The 20,000-nt window shown below is 36.1% G+C and overlaps 1 protein-coding gene across 8 annotated transcripts in view; it reads left to right on the top strand.

Moving 5' to 3' along the window:
• PDE10A (phosphodiesterase 10A) overlaps positions 1-20,000 on the top strand; it is a 659,574-nt gene that overhangs the window by 427,982 nt on the left and 211,592 nt on the right. For 7 of the 8 annotated variants that reach the window (XM_032162216.2, XM_032162223.2, XM_032162202.2 and 4 more), the window contains one exon: positions 14,831-14,959. In XM_032162216.2, coding sequence (XP_032018107.1) covers positions 14,831-14,959 — 129 coding nt within the window. Of the gene's footprint in view, positions 1-14,830; positions 14,960-20,000 lie in introns of those variants that run through there. The other variant, XM_058435667.1, reaches the window with a different exon arrangement.

The raw sequence follows: 20,000 nt of genomic DNA, 5'->3' as shown, positions 1-20,000 counted from the left end.
GTTCCCCTTCCTGTGTCCAAGTGTTCTCATTGTTCAATTCCCACCTATGAGTGAGGACATATGGTGTTTGGTTTTTTGTCCTTGTGATAGTTTGCTGAGAATGATGGTTTCCAGCTTCATCCATGTCCCTACAAAGGACATGAACTCATCCTCTTTTATGGCTGCAGAGTATTCCATGGTGTGTATGTGCCACATTTTCTTTATCCAGTCTATCACTGATGGACATTTGAGTTGGTTCCAAGTCTTTGCTATTTTGAATAGTGCCGCAGTAAACGTGTGTGCATGTGTCTTTATAGCAGCATAATTTATAATCATTTGGGTATATACCCAGTAATAGGATGGCTGGGTCAAATGGTATTTCTAGTTCTAGATCCTTGAGGAATTGCCACACTCCATAGGTTAGGCATATTGTTTGTTATATATTGCATATCAAGATATGTGTGATTCATAGTAGGCACTCAGTAAACACATACTGAGTAAAAAGAATCTCAACATTTAAAATTAATCACATCAGCTATACTTCATGTTCCTGTTAATTGTACCCTTATTGACCTTGCAGCATGGTTATCCATCTAACTATTAATCTTTATTTGTCTTTGTTTTTTGGGTTCCCTTATTCATCCTAAAACACAGTATAATGCCTGACTCATAGTCAGACTTCACAGTATTTTTAAATGAATTACATTGCATTGGGGAAATATAAATAGTAATATCCTTTTATAGAGGAAGTCTAAAAAAAATTCTCGGGTGAATTGATAATCAAACATTTTAAGAAGGTATATTTGCTAGCAAAGAGAGAAAAAATATGACTTAGCTTATTTATATAGAAAACCTGTATATTCTTTTATTTTTCTTTGTTTCAAGTCTGTATATGAATATCATGATTTTTAAAAAACGCATTTTGATAAGTGGAAAGAAATAGTTTATAGAATGCCTAACATATGGCATTCACTTTTAGGGTATAATTTTTAAGGTCTTTAAATAAATGATAATGTTCATTTTAAACAATATTTTACTAAATGGCCATAAGAAATTATGGTTGTTATTCTTCTTGCTTTCTTTAAATCCCAGTTGAAACTGTGATCATGAAGGTTATTAATTATGAATCTGTATATAGGTTTCTTTCTTTGGTCTCTCTTTTCTCCATTTTTTTTCTTTTCCCACCAGATTAAATTATACTACCGGAAACCTATTTTCTTATCTTTCTTCTTTAACGTATTTTAATCTCTCTTAAAACAGTAGATACTATAAGGTTTATTTCTGTGGGAGTATGTATCAGAATTTTTTTTTTCGACATGGAGTTTTGCTCTGTCACCCAGGCTGGAGTGCAGTGGCATGATCTCAACTCACTGCAACCTCTGTCTCCTGTGTTCAAGCGATTCTCCTGCCTCAGCCTCCCGAGTAGCTGGAATGACAGGCGCATGCCACCACGCCCGACTAATTTTTGTATTTTTAGTAGAGACAGCGTTTTGCCTATTTGGCCAGGCTGGTGTCGAACTCCTGACCTCAGGTGATCCACCCGCCTCAGCTTCCCAAAGTGCTGAGATTACAGGCATGAGCCACTGCACCCGGCTCAGAATTTTTTTTTTTCTTTAAGATTTATCAAGGCTTTACTGAAAATCTCAGTAGACAGTCATAGATTTTAAATTATTATTTTAAATGTGGAAAGTGATTCTAGACTCCCAGGCAAGGCTGTACTTGCGCTTTCGTAGCTGATACGCTTTTCCACAGGCTCATTGTGTGTATGTGGCTGAGGTGCAGAATGTATTTACTTAGCATTAGCTTACTTGTATTTCATGGCTATTGTCCAGCACTTGAGAATTCACTTTCACTTTCAGGTGACAGAGAGTTGGGTCTTAGTAATTTGGTTAATGTTATCATACAATGTAATAACATGTCTGTTACCTTCAAAGTTAGTGACTATTGTTCTCTTTAATCCAAATTAGCTAGCACATCTCAAGAACCATTTGAACTATGTCACAATACAAAGAAGGGAACTGTGTCCGTCACAGCTGTCTTCAAGGCAGAAGCCTTGGACTTCATTGTATTACTTTCACCAAACCCTTGGCACCTTATTCTTTTCCTGTTTTTACCCCTGTTTTGATTCGTTGACTGTTTCATGTAAGCTCAGCTCTCAAGTTTGAACATTTGCCTTAAGCTGGTCTTAACCGCCAGCACTCTGTGGAGTGTTGTTTTATGCAGTTGACCCTTGAATAATGCAGGGATTAGAGGTACTGACCCCCTAGCTCAATCCTGCATATAACTTTTCCCTCCCTAAAAACTTAAGTACAAATAGCTGAATGTTGACAGAAAAGACTTATCAATAACATAAGTTTATTAACACTTATAGTCTCTACATATATTTTACGCATTTATGACATACCTGTTTTTTTTCTTAAAAATTTTCACTATTTCTAGGCTATGCAGTTCGTCTGCAAGTTTTTTCAAATTGTTGAAAATCTCCAAAATGTTTTCCAGTATAATTATTGAAAAAATCAGGACATAGGACCAGTGCAATTCAGACCTCTGTTGTTCAAGTGTCAGCTGTACTTGTCTTTGACTTCACATTCCTCTGGCTTGTTCTTTGTAGCAAATTGGCTGGATCCAGCCTTGGGCACCCATCTCTGTGGGTTCTGCCTGGAAGCTCTCACATTAGACTGTCTTGGTATCTTTGAGGTTAGTGTTTGGGTACACATTCCAATTAATATGATGGCTAGCTAGACAATTTCTGGATTTAATACTTCTCAGTATAAGCATCATGGATGTCTCTAAACCATTAATTATTCTGAGACACACCTAGATGAAATATTCTTAAATATAAGTAAATAGAGATTTTATTATCACTGTATCTAAAACAGTAGCATGGTCTTTTCTAACAGGAAGGCATTTCTCTCACAATCTTAATTTCATAATATTTCTTAATATAATGGTGCTACTGTTTTGATGAAGATAGATGTTATTAATTAACTGTCACCAGTCACTTAGTATGTGCTCAGATGTTTGCATGGATTGTAACCCTATGGAGTAGGTACTGTTTTGGGGCCCATCTTTTGTTTATGAGGACAGTGAGGCTTACAGGGTTAAGTGACTTTCTTTTTTTAAATTTTTTTTTAAATGTTGTGGGTACATACTAGGTGTATATATGTATGGGGTACATGAGATATTTTGATACAGGCATGCAATGTGAAAGAAGCACATCATGGAGAATGGGGTATCCATCCCCACAAGCTTTTATCTTTTGAGTTACAAACACTCCAATTACATTCTTTATTTTAAAATGTACAGGTAGGTTATTATTGACTATAGTCACCCTGATGTGGTATCAAACAGTAGGTCTTATTCACTTGTCCATTTCTTTGGTGCCCCTTAATGATTCCTACCTCCTCCTAGCCCCCTGCCACCCTTCCTAGCCTCTCTGGTAATCATCCTTTGACTCATTGTGTCCATGAGTTCAACTATTTTAATTTTTAGATCCCACAAATAAATAAGAACATGTGATGTTTGTCTTTCTGTGCCTGGCTTATTTTACTTAACATAATGATCTCCCGTTCCATCCATGTTGTTGCAGAAGACAGGATCTCCTTCCTCTTTATGACTGAATAGTACTCCATTGTGTATATATACCACATTTTCTTTATCCGTTCATCTGTTGATGGATACATAGGTTGCTTCCAAATCTTAGCTATTATTGTGAACAATGCTGCAACAAACAGAGGAGTTCAGATATCTCATTGATATACTGATTTCCTTTCTTTTGGGTATATACCCAGCAGTGGGATTGCTGGATCATATGGTAGCTCAATTTTTAGCTTTTTGAGGGACCTCTAAACTGTTCTCCATAGGGGTTGCACTAATTTATATTCACACCACAGTGTACAAAGGTTCCCTTTTCTGCACATCCTCGCCGGCATTTGCTATTGCTTGTCTTTTGAATATATGTCATTTTAACTGGGGTGAGATGGTATCTCATTGTAGCTTTGATTTACATTCTCTGATGATCAGTAATTTTGAGCATCTTTTCATATTCCTGTTTGCCATTTGTACGTCTTCTTTTGGGAAATGTCTATTTAAATCTTTTGGCCATTGTTTGATTGGATTATTAGATTTTTTTCCTGTAGAGTTGTTTGAGCTCTTTATATACTCTGGTTATTCATCCCTTGTCAGAGTGATAGTTTGCAAATATTTTCTCCCATTCCATGGGTTGTCTCTTCACTTTGTTGATTGTATCCTTGACCGGGCAGAAGCTTTTTAACTTGATGTGATTCCATTTGTCCATGTTTACTTTGGTTGCCTATGCTTATGAGGTATTGTTCAAGACATTTAAGTGACTTTCTTAAGGAAAATAGCCTATATTTGAGCATCTGGTGCCTCAGAACCCCCAGTCCCCCCCTGAGTTAGTGTAGATCTGGAACTATATTTATGCTAAAGGGATGGGAGCACTAAATCCTTTATATAACATAACCTGTGCTCGCATGTCTTGTCTCCATTTGAGACTTCACTGTGGAGATAGGTTTTCTGAGTCACAGAAAGGGTAAATTTTGGTGGGTTTAAGCTTACTCTTAATAGTTCTATCAAAAAATGTTTTTCATGTTTATGTTATCACTTTGAGCAGCTCAAGTTTGTAGTTGACTTTCTCAGTTAAAAGAAACTTTCATTTGTGTTCTTAGGAGAGAAAGCAAGTAATTAATTTCCCTTTGGTTTAGAAATACAGCAGTATGGAATTTATCTTCTGATAAATGCAAATTATGAATGTGGGAAACAATACCTTCTCTGCAGCTAAGGCATCCCTTAGGCTGTTAATTCACGTGAAATAGGTAATCAATTATGTAGGTCAGAATACTGGCAGTATATTAAACCAAGGCTCATTAAATGACTGCTTTCTAGGCCACAGGCCAATTCTCTTTCAGTGGAATGTACTTGGATGGAAAGAAATTATTTTAGGTGATATATTTGGGGACAAGGATAGTTATTATAAGGCATTTGTTTTTAGTTTGCTTCCTGTTTTTCCTTCTTGGTTAAAGATGGTGTCAGTACTAGTCTATCGAGTTAACCAAAATCCAAAGAAACATCTCTTTGTTTCTATCAAAACTTTCAAGTTATTTTAATGATAGTGAAAACTGTTTACATCTGTCACCTGGTTAACCTCCATTCATTTCCATATAAATGACTTTGCCTTTAAAACACTCCCCCCCCACACACACACACAAAAGAAATTTAGAGCCTATCTATCCCTTAATGAGTAAGTGGTTAGAAAGAACTGCTATATAAATTATTATGTTCATGAAGTTTTATGTAAAGGGTGACATATTACATATTTAAACTCTTTAGATGAAAAGAGGAGAGTGAAGATAGAAGTAAGAGAAAGAAAAGAATCTCATCTAGGCTTGGGCAGGAATGGGAATTTAAGTAGGCACAGCAGGCTATGAGAGGAGGGGTCTTTTGCTCAGGTGCTTGCTGTAGGATTTGGGATTCCTGGTGGGTCCGTCTGTGATCTTGTGAACTGGGCAGTTTTCGGCAATCAAACCTATACGACCCCCTTCTTAGTCTTCTGTGAAATCATACAAGACAAAGGATTACTAATTAGTTCAACTGATGATAGTCTCTGTGTTTCGGGTCCTCAGAATTACCCCTCAGTGTGGTGATTTGCTGTGGAAGTACTCACAGGACTGGGCATGTAATTGTACTCGAGGCTATGCTTGATGAGAGCCGAAGGATACAAAGCACAATCCGCAAAGGAAAGAGGTTCACTGGGTGAAATCCAGGAGAGACCTGGCACAGGCTTCCGAGGATACCTTCATTCCTCCAGCAGTGACGTCTGACAATGTTTGTCTAGTGTTACCTACCAGGGAAGCATGTTAGAGACTCAATTCCCAGTTTTCTTATTGGGGGTTGGTCAGGTCCACACCCTCTGCCTGGCGTGTTCTAAACTTTCAGACTCCCAGAAGGAACGCAGATGTTCAGCATGAACCCATATTGTTTGCACAAATGCACAAACAGTCTAGGCACAGTGGCCTGGTCTTTAGTTAACTGTTGACTGGGAACACCCCCAGAGCCAAAGTCCTTGATGTCAGCCAAGGGCTGACCTTGCAGGCAGCCTTTCTACGTAGGAGAGCACTGTCAGGTCTGCTGTGTTAACCCCTTTTCTGCTCAGAGCCAGGCACTGTGCTATGTAGAGAATGAGACAGATCATGGAGTTTATAGTCTAGCTGAAGAGGCTGAAGTCTAATAAATTCCTACTAATAAGTAAGAAATTTCAGCTTGTGATGAATGTCTTGAAGTGTAAGAGGAGGAGGGTACAATGAGAGTATAGTGCAGTGAGTGGACAGTGTGTGGCTAGTGAAGGTAGCTCTGGTGAAACTGCCTTTAAATTGGCTAAATGTCTCACTGAGCCATAAGAGAGGAGGGGATTGAGGGCAGATAGCAGTGAATACCATGGATGAAGACAGGAAAGGAAGGGCTTGGCACGCTGGAGGAATGAAATGGGTGAAGCATGGGGCTAAGTGGCGTCATTGCTACTGACCACTCCCTTTCCATCCCCAATTAGACTTATTTTCAGATTAGTCTTGTGTCTCCAGGGGGCTTCTGCTGCAAAGATTTCTTTCCACCTCTTTATCAAAGCCTGAGATTAGCAGTCAGATATTTCAATTTATAATTTGAGGTAAAAACATGTACATTGTAATTCCAAATTGGAGCTATCCCTGACCAATAACACTCCTGTTAAAGTGCAATAACCTCAGACAGGAGGAAGTGTAAAGAAACACAAGGAAGTTTGGCCGTAAGAGCTGGCATCCTGGGCTTGTGTCTTCATTCCAACCCTAATTATTGCTTCTGTGGCCAATAGAAAACTACTACAATTATTGAACTTCTCTGTGCTTCATTTTCCTATTATATATTTTGGGGATTATAATTCATTTATTAAGTAAATATTTTGAACATTTTCTGTGTGCCACATACTTAGTTCTCCGAGGCTTACCTGGGCTAGTATGTGTAATGTGTATAACATAGTGTCTTATACGCAGGGAGCATTCAAAGTAGGCCAACTGTTATTAACAAATGCTATTAGCTGTTTTATCTTTTTAGTGGGGAAGGAGGTGAAACAGTTGTAGTATAGATGCATGAGAGGTAAATACAGAGAAGGAGGTGTATAAAGTTGAATTTTGGGATTCTGAAAGCAAACTTCCCTGATTTTAAAGTTATGCATCTGCTGACCTTCATTTGCTTTTGGACAAATAAAGGAAGGTTTTACATAGATGCATATGCATACAGCCTAGCGCAATTGTATGCAGTTTGGGAGAACACACACACAAGTTAACGAGAGCATTGCTGTTGGGCAGTGTGGTGGTATAACACTACTTAGTATGACACAAGATACGTTTTCTTTTAACTTGACAGATTTTGTTATTAAGTTGCTACAATTTTATACAGAAATATAAAGAAAATTTACTACTTCTGGTATATGTTTTGGAATTGTCTTTTGAAACTAGTAAGATTTTTTTAACGTAAATGCATATATATACTCATCTCTTGGTGTTTGGAAAATATGAAACCATCTCACGCTGTGAAAGGTCTGTAAAGTTATTGGATTTTCCTTTCATTGAGCATTTCCATTGTGGGAGGATGCACTGTCTGCTCACGTAGCCCATTCCAGTTACAGAAGCCTTGTTTCCTAAACATTCTGCCTGAAGTTGAATTGTTATCTGACTTCCTCAATTATTAATTCTACTTTTGCCCCCTGGGTTTATGGATGGAAAAAAAGAAAACAAGAAATGAATAAACCAAAAATATCTTACCCTGTTTTACTTAATAACATTCAGATTAAACAGCAATGCCCATCAAGAATCTTGTGTTCTTCAAACTAATCATTTGTACTCACTCACCCACTCCTCATATGACAGGTATTTCAGCCCCCTCACAGTTCAAGCTGTTCTTTGATAACTGGACTATTATAGTTCAGTGATTAATAGCATGAAATGGTGGTATTTTCCCCCAAATTTATCTTACAGTTGGGCTGACACTGTAAGAAGCTGACAATGATTTTACTTATTGTTTGTATCTGGGCTAAGCACAGAAGAAATTATAAAATTGAGATAATTATTACAATAAATAAAAGATTATTGGTTACGTATACCTTAGAATTTTTTTAAAGGTTTTTCCTAACCTAGCTGAGTTTAGTTACTGTGAGATAATGGAAATTTAATATATTTTCCGTTTTCTGTGATTGAGGAAGGACAGAGGGCTTGAGATAAGATATCTAATGTGGCAGAGAATAATTCTTTTAAGGTGAGGAAGACCTGTTTTAGGGCATGTAAAAGCACTGTGATATGGAATTGCAGGAACCAGAACTCAGGTGTCATGGGGGAGAGGCATAATGGGAGAGGAGGAATGGTATATTGGATAACTTGCCATATGCTTTTGACTGGTTTTTAAAATTAATACAGACACAAAATTGGGATCTTTCTCCACAATTAAAATGGTAGAATTAATACTGAAAAATGCTTTTTCGTAATTCTTACAGTACATCCTTTAGTACCTGTGATTACTAATTTAACATTATTTCTTAGAATGAGTAAAACAATAATTCTTTAGCCTCTGATTTGAAACTGACTTTTAAAATAAATAATTTTTATAGATATTAAGGTGATAAGACTTCAGAAATAATAAAGGCTTTAGCTTATGAGGATAATATATTGTCATAAAGACACATTTAAAGATGTATCAGAAATGAACCTAATTTGCATTCATTTGGTGACATAGCCACAGAGAGTTCAATATTTCAAATGACTTTAAAACATAATAATGCGGCCGGGCGCGGTGGCTCACGTCTGTAATCCCAGCACTTTGGGAGACCAGGATGGGTGGATCATGAGGTCAGGAGATCGAGACCATCCTGGCTAAGACGGTGAAGCCCCATCTCTACTAAAAACACAAAAAATTGGCTGGCGTGTTGGCGGGTGCCTGTAGTCCCAGCTACTCGGGAGGAAGAGGCAGGAGACTCCCTTAAACCCAGGAGGCGGAGGTTACAGTGAGCTGAGATCATGCCACTGCCCTCCAGCCTGGGTGACACAGAGAGACTGTGTCTCAAACAAAAACAAAAGCAGAAAAAACCGTAATAACTTGTATATTTGTAGTGGTTATATATCTTAAAGGATAAAGAAACCCACCTTATATGTTTGTTGTGTGACAGAACAGTGAATGATTATGTAATCTAGTTCCATTTTCCTGAAATTGAAATACTTCTATTTACTGAAAGGAACTAGAGATCCTGAGAAAAATATGTATGAATCTGTATCTGGGGCAGAAAATGAACAAGAGGAACCTAAGATATCTCATACTAGCAGAGGATGCAAGCTGTTGAGATCTGCGAGGTTCTTGTCAGAATGACTGAATCTGCTTGAAGAGGGTCCTCCACCTGGCTGCAAGATGGGACAGTTTGAGCACCAGTTAAGGACAATAGTTACAATGGAAGAAACAGATCAAATTTATTCAAATATATGGTTTCCTAGTAATACTGTTATTTTTTAGTTGTTAATCCATGGGAGAATGTTACTGTATCCACTCATTATTTTCAAAACTGGTGAACAAAGGGGAACAAATTATGAACTGTCCCACTGGACAACCACATGGTAGACGAAGCTAAGTTTCTCTTCATATTATTTCAGCTAATAAATGAAGAAGGCATGATAGAATGAGGAAAATCACCATTGTCAAGCCCTACTGAATTAATCATTCAAGAGCCACTAATGCTGCTGACATTACAAAAAACTTCTGACGGAAGTGTGCAGTAACACTGGCCAAATTGCCTGTACCCCCAGATGGAACCTACATCTCTTCAGGCCTTGAGATCTAATGTCAGTTTTCAAGAAATGTAGAGAGCTTAGGAACATGCTAAACCCCACAGGGATAATGTCAGAAAAAATCCAGATTGAAGTAAACCATAGGACTAAAAACCTATTTTATTCAGAAATAAGTTATAATGGGGGAAAGTAAGAGATGGAGGGGAATATTATTGGACCAAAGAGACCTAAATGTAATTTTAAAAATGAAATACCAAACTACTGCAACATGTTGAATTTACTTGTGTCCTAGTTCAGCCCAACAAGCTGTAAAAAAAAAAAAAAAATAGAGACTTAAAGCCTGGATATTTTTGATGAAATTAAAAATAATAATTTCTCTTTAGGTGTGATAGTAGTATTTATGATTAGAATAGTTTTATCTTTTGGAGATACATATTGAAATGTATTAATATATTAAAATAATTTCTTGGATTTGCTTTGAAATTATATGAGAGGCGAGTAGGTGGTAGAGATGGAAAATATTGGCTATGAATTGTGATTGTTGAAGCTGGCTGTTGAGTACATAGGACCATTATATTTTTTTGCGTGGTTTGATAAAAGTTTTTAAATGTATATTTATACATATGCGTACATATGCAAAATCTTCATCTGAAAAAGAAAGTTGAGTTTGTGGCTTGCAGAAAGCAAAAACCAAAAGGGTAGCATAATAATGTGTTACGTTATGAGAAGCTTGTGAGATTTCTGTGAAGACAGAAGAAAAGTAGCCTCAATGCTACTGTATTTAAAAATAAAGATATAAAAATGTATCATTGTTGATGTTATTTATTTTTACTGATATTTTGCATTGCTATCCATGGAAACTCAAAGGTGCCAGTCCTTTTCATCACTACTCTATGGCTCAATGTCAAAATGTTGAAGTAGAGATATTGATGTGGTGTTTATCTATTTCTTTAAAAGGGTTACTCAGCAAGGAAATAACGTTAATTCTTATCTACCCCTCAGGTTGCTGGCTGAATTATTAGCCATAGAAGCAATTATCTTTACTAAAATATTCATCGGTCTTTATTATGCCTTTTGTTACATATTTTCAGGTCAGTGTTAAATCTAACCACTACATGTACCACTTTGCTTTTCAGTTTGGTTTTGTTTAGATCGTAAGCCTTCATGACATTTTCCATGGGCACTTGCAAATTGCATTGCGAAAATTAACGAAGTTCATCTTCCTAACTTACCCTGATCATTCAGTCTATCAATACCCGTGTGCTTCTCGTCTATCATTTATTACTTTTAACCAGCCCCTGCTCATCAGTACTCCTGCCAGGTGTTGAAAAATGAAATGAAGATGAAAGTCAGTTTAATTAGTTTTATCTGTTTGCACTCTGGCAAAATGTTATGTAGATGAAAGGACGTAGTTTATTAGCAGGAATGATATATTTTAAAATGTACTCATTCAAATATACACAATTACTTTGGAATAGTTATCTGTATTTGTCTGTCTGTGCGATTTACTGGTAGCAAATTTTAAATCATTAGCTACTCCAAGCTTATGTATTTTCTGTTCTTATCCTAAATTTAGCTGTTTCTTCATGGAGTCTTGGTTCCTTTTGTTGTAGACTGATAGTAGCAACCAAGCTCTAGGTGCTATATGTATGCAATTATACTGGGATATTGTTGCTTCTAGGCCCTCTCAGCTAACATAGCAAAGTGAGACTTGTGTGTATTTATGAGATATACGTATCTACCAACATTCCTGTATGTAACCATTTTTATTTGTATTGTCATACAAGAGTTCACTGATGTCTCCAACTTTAATTCATTATGACATGGATCATTCTGAACTCTTCCTTTTGTTTATCTGTAACATCTCAGTCTACCGTTGAGAAATCTTGTTCCCACCATCTACCACTCATTTGTTTGCTGTACACTCTTGGGACAACAACTTTATCAACTAGAGTGTGGTGCTTATGTACAGTTTATTTTGCGTTTAGTCTCACAGACCCCACTTATTTTCAAAGTTATATAGGTTAGCACCTTATGCTCTGCCACCCGCTTCAGGGAGGTTGTTTTATATGTTTTATATTACATGTGTAATACATTTAGATTCTTTTGTTGCATTATGCTTTCCATCCTAAGACCCCCTGACCTTGTAACTGAGTTTTTAAAAATTTACATACATGATAGTTTATTCTTTGTGCCATGAAGTTCTACAGAATTTTTGGCAAATGCATAGTGTCATGTATTCATCATTATAGTGTCTTACAGAATAGTTTGATCATCCTAAAAGATCCCCTGTACTTTACCTATTCATAATTTGCCCTTTCCCCTTGAACTCCTGGTGGTCACTGATCTTTTTACTACCTCTACAGCTTATGCCTTTTCTCCAGTGTTGTATAGTTGGAATTGTATAATATGTATCCTTTTTAGACTGGCTTTTCTTCTCCTAGCAATATGCATTTAAGACTCATCCATGTTACTTCATGGTTTGTTAGCCTGTTTCTTTTTAGTGTGAAATATTTAATCATATGGATGTATCACAGTTTATTTATCCATTTGCGTACTGAAGGACATCTTGATTGCTTCCAGATTTGGGTGATTATGAGTAAAGCTGCCAAAAAAACTCACATGCAGGTTTTTGTATGGACATAAGTCTTCATATCCATTGGGTAAATGCTTACTAGTGTGATTTTTGGGTCATACAGAAAGACTCTATTTAGCTTTGTAAGAAACTGCCAAACAGTCTTTCAAAGTCACTGTAGCACTTTGCATCCTTATCAGGATTAAATGATAATTTTTGTTGCTTTGCATCCATGCCAACAATTGGTGCTGTCAGTTTTTTTTTTAATTTTAGCCATTCTAATAGGTGTGTAATAGCATCTCATTTTTGTTTTAACTTCAATTCACGATTAACAAATGAGCATCTTTTAAAATGTTTATTGCCATATCTGTATCTTCTTTACTGAAGTGGCCTTTGGCCCATTTTTCAGTTGGGTTGATTGTTTTCTTATTGTTGAGTTTAAAGAGTGTTTTTTTGTTTATTTTGGATGCATATCTTTTATCTCATGTAATTTGGCAAACATGACTTCTATGGTAATGCACTAAGATGAAATGAGATGACAAAGAGGAGTGAATCAGTTATTACTATATTTTTCAGCCTCAGTTTCTGGGAAAATGTAGAGTAATAGTAACACAAAAAGGAAAACCAAGAGTTAAAATCTCCTTGGGAAGAAGAGAGAAGGAGATAACTCATGTAGTTTTGACTTAAGATGGAGCTTGAGGTGATGGGAAAATAGCTAGACTGGAGATTAAAAATATGTTAAGATTCCTGATTTAGATTTTGGTGTCATCATTATGGATTGTTGAAGAGAAAGCAGAATTCAAGAGCAATTAGAAAGTTAGGATAAGAATTCTATAGCCTTGTGTCATGGGAGTGGCAGAAAGAAATTTTAAGAAGGAATCAATATTGAATATGGAGGACCTAAAGAGAGCGTGAAATTTGCATTATCTGTCTTCTCTAAGGTCAAGTATGCTATCAGCTTACTGTAGTATCCTGCACCTTTTGTTTTTAGGGACTATAATTTGTTGTGTCAGGAGAGCACTTACTTAATTTATTGAGTCAATTATCTTAAGCATTTTATAGAATTTCTTACACTGAATTTTACACCACTGGGGCTCTTTGGCAGGGTGAATATAGCCAGAGGTCTTATTTTCATTTGTCTTATACAACTCTATTTATGTGTGTGTGTGTGTGTGTGTGTGTGTGTATGTGTGTGTGTTTGTTTAAATTGACTATTTAACTACCATTTCATTGAAAGAAGTCATTTTCCTTTTCAGTTATGCCATTCTGTTGTAGAATCCCAACAGTTGTGACTTTAGTTCCCAGCAGAATTAATTAACACATATGAATTCTCTACTTTGTCTGTTTGGGAAAACATACAGCCTACTCTCTGCAGTCATAAAGATATGCTTCCTTTCCTTCTTTTCTTTCTCAGAGTACAGTTTTTCATTGCCTTTTTTTTTTAACCTAACCATCCCTAAAAAGGGTAATTTATTCAAATAATTCACAGAAAAGATACAGTAGTAAAAATAATTTCTGTCACTGAAGGATAATTATTCAAAGCTTGTTTGTGTTTGGGATTGTTTAATGAAATGGCATACCAGCACAAAGCACCAAATTGAAAACATATACTTTATATGTGAGATATGAAAACATGTGAAAATACTTTGTTTGAAAATCTTATGTATATTCAGTACTTATCATTAGGCTATGAAAAGTATTTCAGTGAAACTGACTACATACACAGAATATTAATGAACAAATGTCAAAATTTTTCTGAACTGAATATTAGTTATACCACTGGGTTTAATGCCTTTGAGAAAAAGGAAGGATTTGTGTTGTAAGGCAATAAAAGATAAGAATGTATTCATTTATTTTTAAAGCAATTTTTAGCACCTATAATGTTTCAGGGCTAGATTTTCCTGTTTACTACTCTTGCTAGAGTTTTACTTGCTTTGACCACTGAATATATATATGGTAACTATAGACCGAAAAAATAAGTACTCTGTAAGCCTTAATGTACAGCATTGGATCTTGGCATTGGTTCATATGTAACTCTGAAGTTTATTGTTAGAAACAGCTATGTAACATGATGTAATATCTGTAGTTTAAAACTGCTAAACTAACTACCTTCTTCTTTATTGTGGTCATACACACACACACACACACACACACACACAAATATATATGAAAAATGGTGTTTTAACCATTTTAAATGCTGGTTTAAGCATACAATTTAGTGGCATAATGTATATTCCCAATGTTGGGCAGTATTCACCTGTCTAGTTTGAAAACTTTGCTGTCACTCCCAGTAGAAACCCTGTACCCATTAAGCAATAACTTCCCCTTTCTGCTCTTTGCAGCCCTCTCTCCATTAGATGAGAGGTTGCTGGGTCTTAGCATAATGTGTTGTGATATTATACCTTTCACTGATATGAAGATGTTGTATAGGTGAATTTTATTCTTTTCAATTTTTTTACAGGTTTGACAGATGAAAAAGTGAAGGCATATCTTTCTCTTCACCCCCAGGTATTAGATGAATTTGTATCTGAAAGTGTTAGTGCAGAGACAGTAGAGAAATGGCTGAAGAGGAAGAACAACAAATCAGAAGGTAAGATCTCATGTGGATCTCATTTTAAACCAACTTTTTCTGTCTTACGGCAAAAGACCAAACATTTAATATATTCTAGAGAGCGAAATATAAAGTAGACAAACATTAACATTGTAATTCTATCAGTTATTCCATTTAAAAAGATAAAGTAAGTTAGAGAAGAAATAAATACAAAAGAAAGATCCTTGACTAATTAAAAATAAAAATTTGGCAAATCTTGAGAATCCAGTTGATTAAGATACACCCATATTGAAAAATGCAGAAGTCAGTATTATAATTGATTTTATTTAAGGATTATTTTTAGTGATTAGATAAACATTATTCATAGTATATATTTCAAAGATACTATATTTTACAAAGGGAAGTCTTTTACAAAAATAAATCCTTTACAAAAACAAGCCAATATAAAAACAATTTTTCTATTGGGAAAGCACTGTAGACTTGGCATTTGACTTTCATTCACACTCAGACTCTAGAAGGTCTGTCGTCAGTAAACTTTCAGTAAAAGAACAAGGATATCAGCCAGGTGCGGTGGCTCACGCCTGTAATCCCAGCACCTTGGGAGGCTGAGGCTGGCGGATCACGAGGTCAGGAGATGGAGACCATCCTGGCTAACACGGTGAAAACCCGTCTCTACTAAAAATACAAAAAATTAGCCGGGCGTAGTGGCGGGCGCCTGTAGTCCCAGCTACTCGGAGAGGCTGAGGCAGGAGAATGGCGTGAACCCCGGGGTGCGGGGCCTGCAGTGAGCCGAGATCACGCCACTGCACTCCAGCCTGGGCGACAGAGCAAGACTCTGTCTCAAAAAAAAAAAAAAAAAAAAAAGAACAAGGACATCTTTTTGACCTAAACTCTCATGAAATAAGAAAAGGAGTGGAGAACCACTGTTTTAACTTCTGAGATCCTGGCATTTTAAGCACATTGTGGTTTAAATTTTCTGCAAAGTCGCTTTCTACAGTAGGAGTCTCTTTGCATGTTGTTCTCTTAGTCTCTGAAACATGTGTATTTTTAATGGAGACTGTTTAAGAAGCAGTTATATTCACGAATAAAGAACTAGAGGCTCAAAGGGGATGGGAAAAATAATTTTTTCCTCATTGAATGTATATTAATATATTGGATTGTTTGATTTGAATAGTGTAGTATAATTTTTATTTTGTTTCAAATGGATTTATATTTGGCTAAACTTATTTCTGTGAATATTGTTTTTATTGTGACAATTTTATATGTGTTTTTGACTGTTCTACTTTTTTAAAATTATACTTTAAGTTCTGGGATACATGTACAGAATTAGCAGGTTTGTTGTATAACTTTTATATTAAAAACACAAAAATACTATTTGGGGGAAATTTTATTAGTGTAAAAAGGTGTTATCTTAAAGTTCTAAAATGTCTAACAATGAATAAAAATGTATAATTGTTATTAAAATGTTATGGTGTTAGAAGTATAGGTAATATTCCTCACTAATTTTTAAAGTTTCTGAAATTTTGTTATGCATTTTTTATAGTGGTAATTTTTTTTAAAATGAGGCTTTTTGTGCTGAAATATGAAGTAGTTTTTAAAGTAAGTGTATATGAATGTGTTTGTATGTGTATGCCTGTAAGTGTGGATTGAGAGGGAGGGGAGAAGAGAAATAATAAATCAGAAACAGGCATTGTCTTCTCAATCTTGGCATTTAATATCAAGACTAACCTTAGAAAAAGCTTGACATAGCATAATTTAGTTTTTATAAACCTTAAACATTTGAAAACAGTTTAAATGTTTGACACTTTCAAAAGTGTGGCTGAGCTTTGCTTAAGCACTTGATAAATAAAGATGCAAATTTCAGCTTGCTATATAATGAGGGATAACAGTATAGTGTAAGAATATATGGTCTTTGTGGGATATGAAATTGAATACAGGTCTTAGAACCTATTGTAGTGCTGCTATAAAAACTAACTCTTGAATTTTTATAAACATGTCAGTGTGTCATTTCCTACCTCCCAAATCTTTGTTTTCTATATTAATCAAATAATACTTTATTGAACACATGTACAGAAGAGTTAAATAATTATTAAGACCAGCAGTGTGTAACTGAAACTCTACTCAGTTATTCGCCCCCTCACTTAACTTTTTTTTTTCTTGTAAGAAGATGTTTTTTATTTGACCTTGCAGAAGGCTAGGGACAGTGGAAAGCGGCTGAGTGAGATGTGACTTGGAGTTTACCATCTAGTTGTGGGAATAGACATAGAACCACATAGCAGAATGCATCAGTAGTAAACAGGGATACAAGCAGTGGAAGTATATAAAAAGGAACCTTACATTCTACTGTGCAGCCTAGTAAGACCCCCTTCAGCCTGTCTTCTGAGCGTGTTTATCAAAAGAATGTATCTCATCATATACCGCTTCATGTTCAGTGAAATTCTGTAGCATGGCCTTTGAGGCCTATATAAAAACCAGGCTTCCTTCTTTCATTCTTTCCTCCCTTATTTCCTTTCTTCCTGTTACTTTAAAAAATGTCCTGTTCTCTGGACGTGGTGGCTTATGCCTATAATCCCAACACTTTGGGAGGCCGAGGTGGGAAGATCCCTTGAGGTCAGGAGTTCGAGACCAGCCTGGCCAACATGGTGAAACTCTGACTCTACTAAAAATACAAAAATCAGCTAGGCATGGTGGTGCATGCCTGTAATCCCAGCTACTATCGAGGCTGAGGCACAATAATCACTTGAACCTGGGAGGTGGAGGTTGTAGTGAGCAGAGATCACACCACTGCACTCCAGCCTGGGCAACAGAGTGAGACTCTGTCTCAAACAAACAAACAAACAAAAAAAACCAAACAAAACAAGAAAGTCCCGTTCTCAAGTATGCCTTATTCCCCTTCCACGTTGCTTCACTGAAAACTTTTTGAGGAAGAAAATTTTTGTGGAGAGGATTTTCAGGGAGTGTTTTCATTCCATGAGTGGAACCAGGAACAGCAACTGTGACAGATCGAAGATATTGGCGAATAGCTTGTTGAAAATGAGACAAGCCTATCTAAATTATTTCATTTTTTGTCATTTAGAAAAAAGAAAATGAAATAAAACCGTGTAACACACTGTACCCCATAAATATGTACAATTATTATAAGTCAAAAATGATAAAGAAAAAAACAACTGTAAGCAGTGTGAACGCTGACTGTATTTGATTTGAGTATTGTAGCAGCATTTTTATTTTGTTTCAAATGGATTTATATTTGGCTAAACTTTCAAAGGGAAGTTGCCAAGGGGCAAGCATCTGAATCTCGATAGAATCGTAAGACGCTCACTGTGAGATCAATTTGAAGGCATGAACTGCGTGCATCATAGTAATTTTTGTATTCCTCACATTTTCGAATGAATGAATAAATTAGGGAGGGTTAAATACTAAACCTCCAAGTGAAACAGCCTGAGGGCCGCTACATTTGCTTCTCATACTATAGGGACACAGAGCTATTTCTATGCTTCTCTCCCTCATACTCATTTAATAGCCTCTTGAGGGAAGATATTATAGAATACATTGATTGATTGATTGATTGATGTTTGAGCAGAGTGTTGCTCTGTCGCCCAGGCTGGAGTGCAGTGGTGCGCTCTTGGCTCACTGCAGCCTCTGCTTCAAGGTTCAAGAGATTCTCCTGCCTCAGCCTCCGGAGTAGCTGGGATTACAGGTGCCAGCCACCACGCCTGGCTACTATTTGTATTTTTTTTATTAGAGACAGGGTTTCAACATGTTGGCCAGGTTGGTCTCCAAATCCTGACCTCAAGTGATCCCCGCACCCCAGCCTCCCAGAGTGCTAGGCTTACCACCGTGTGGCACTGCTCCCGCCCAGCACATACTTTAATTCCACAGGTTCCTTGCGTTTTCATTCATTCAGCAAACTGTGTGGCAAGTTCTGTTTAGGGGCTGGCATTATTCAATTGTTAAAGGGTTCTCAGTCTACAAATAGAAGGAAGGAGTTGTCATTTACTCCTTTCTTCTGGTTGGTCTGGCAGTGAGTTTAAGCAAAGTCCAAGCTTGTAGTTTCCCTGTCAGGGAAAGTCTTACAGAGAAAGGGGCGATTACGACGAGTTACTGTCTATTTTGTTTTGACAGATAGAGAGAAGGAGGCTTTGGGAAATGTATAACATGACAAGTCCCCAAAGATTTAAATTCCAGAGTCTTTTTTTCTAACTCTTATTTTCAGTTTAATTTTATTGCTTTCATAGCATTTTCATTTCAGATACATAAAATTCTATCTACAGCTGAGAGGAAAATTGCCTTTTAAAAGTTGATCTCTGAACCTAAATTCCAAACCACCATATGTTTGGTGACATATGGAAATTAGAGATTGCATTTATTTATTTTATAACCTGTTGTACTTATTTAGGGAATATATAAAAACTTCCCCAGAAAGCATTAAGTCCGATACATCCTCAGAAGAAAATATAGCTTCGAAGCAGAGTTTTAAACAGGTTTCATCAAACGACTATACATTCATTTTGAAAAAACTTAGGAAAAAAAAGAAAATCATCTAGGCATATATTGCCCACTAAATGTTATATTTTTATGCAAAGTAAATTTGACAGTAAATTTGGTCCAGCTGGTACCCTTCAAGACTCAGATTACTAAATGATTTAACATTTACACATCTATATTTGTACAAAGTATAAATATATTATTAAATAAACATTAGGATATAATGAAGGTCCATAGTTTTGCATTTCTTATAAGAATATTCTAAAATGGAAAGCAATTTCCCAACACTAATGCCATTCCAGTATTTCAGTTACATGTAGGAAGAATCATGACTTACTTGATAATCAGCAGTGTCTCCTTTTGGCCCCTAATGTAAGAAATTATGAGTTGACAGTGTTGGTGGTATTAGAAAGGGTGCATGAAGAAGTGGATGGTAGCATGACTATATTTGGCATCTTTTTGTACTAGAATAATATTTAAAATAAGTGGATTAATTTCTTAAAAACCTCAAATGTAATTGTAACATTAATTTCTTAAAGGCAAGTTACTTAGTATTCCAGAGGGTGACTGATGAACCCACAGTCATTTGAAAATT

This window comes from Hylobates moloch, unplaced genomic scaffold (genome assembly GCF_009828535.3).
Source record: "Hylobates moloch isolate HMO894 unplaced genomic scaffold, HMol_V3 SCAFFOLD_2, whole genome shotgun sequence".
Lineage (NCBI taxonomy): Eukaryota > Metazoa > Chordata > Mammalia > Primates > Hylobatidae > Hylobates > Hylobates moloch.
This window is presented reverse-complemented; position numbering and strand designations above follow the sequence as displayed.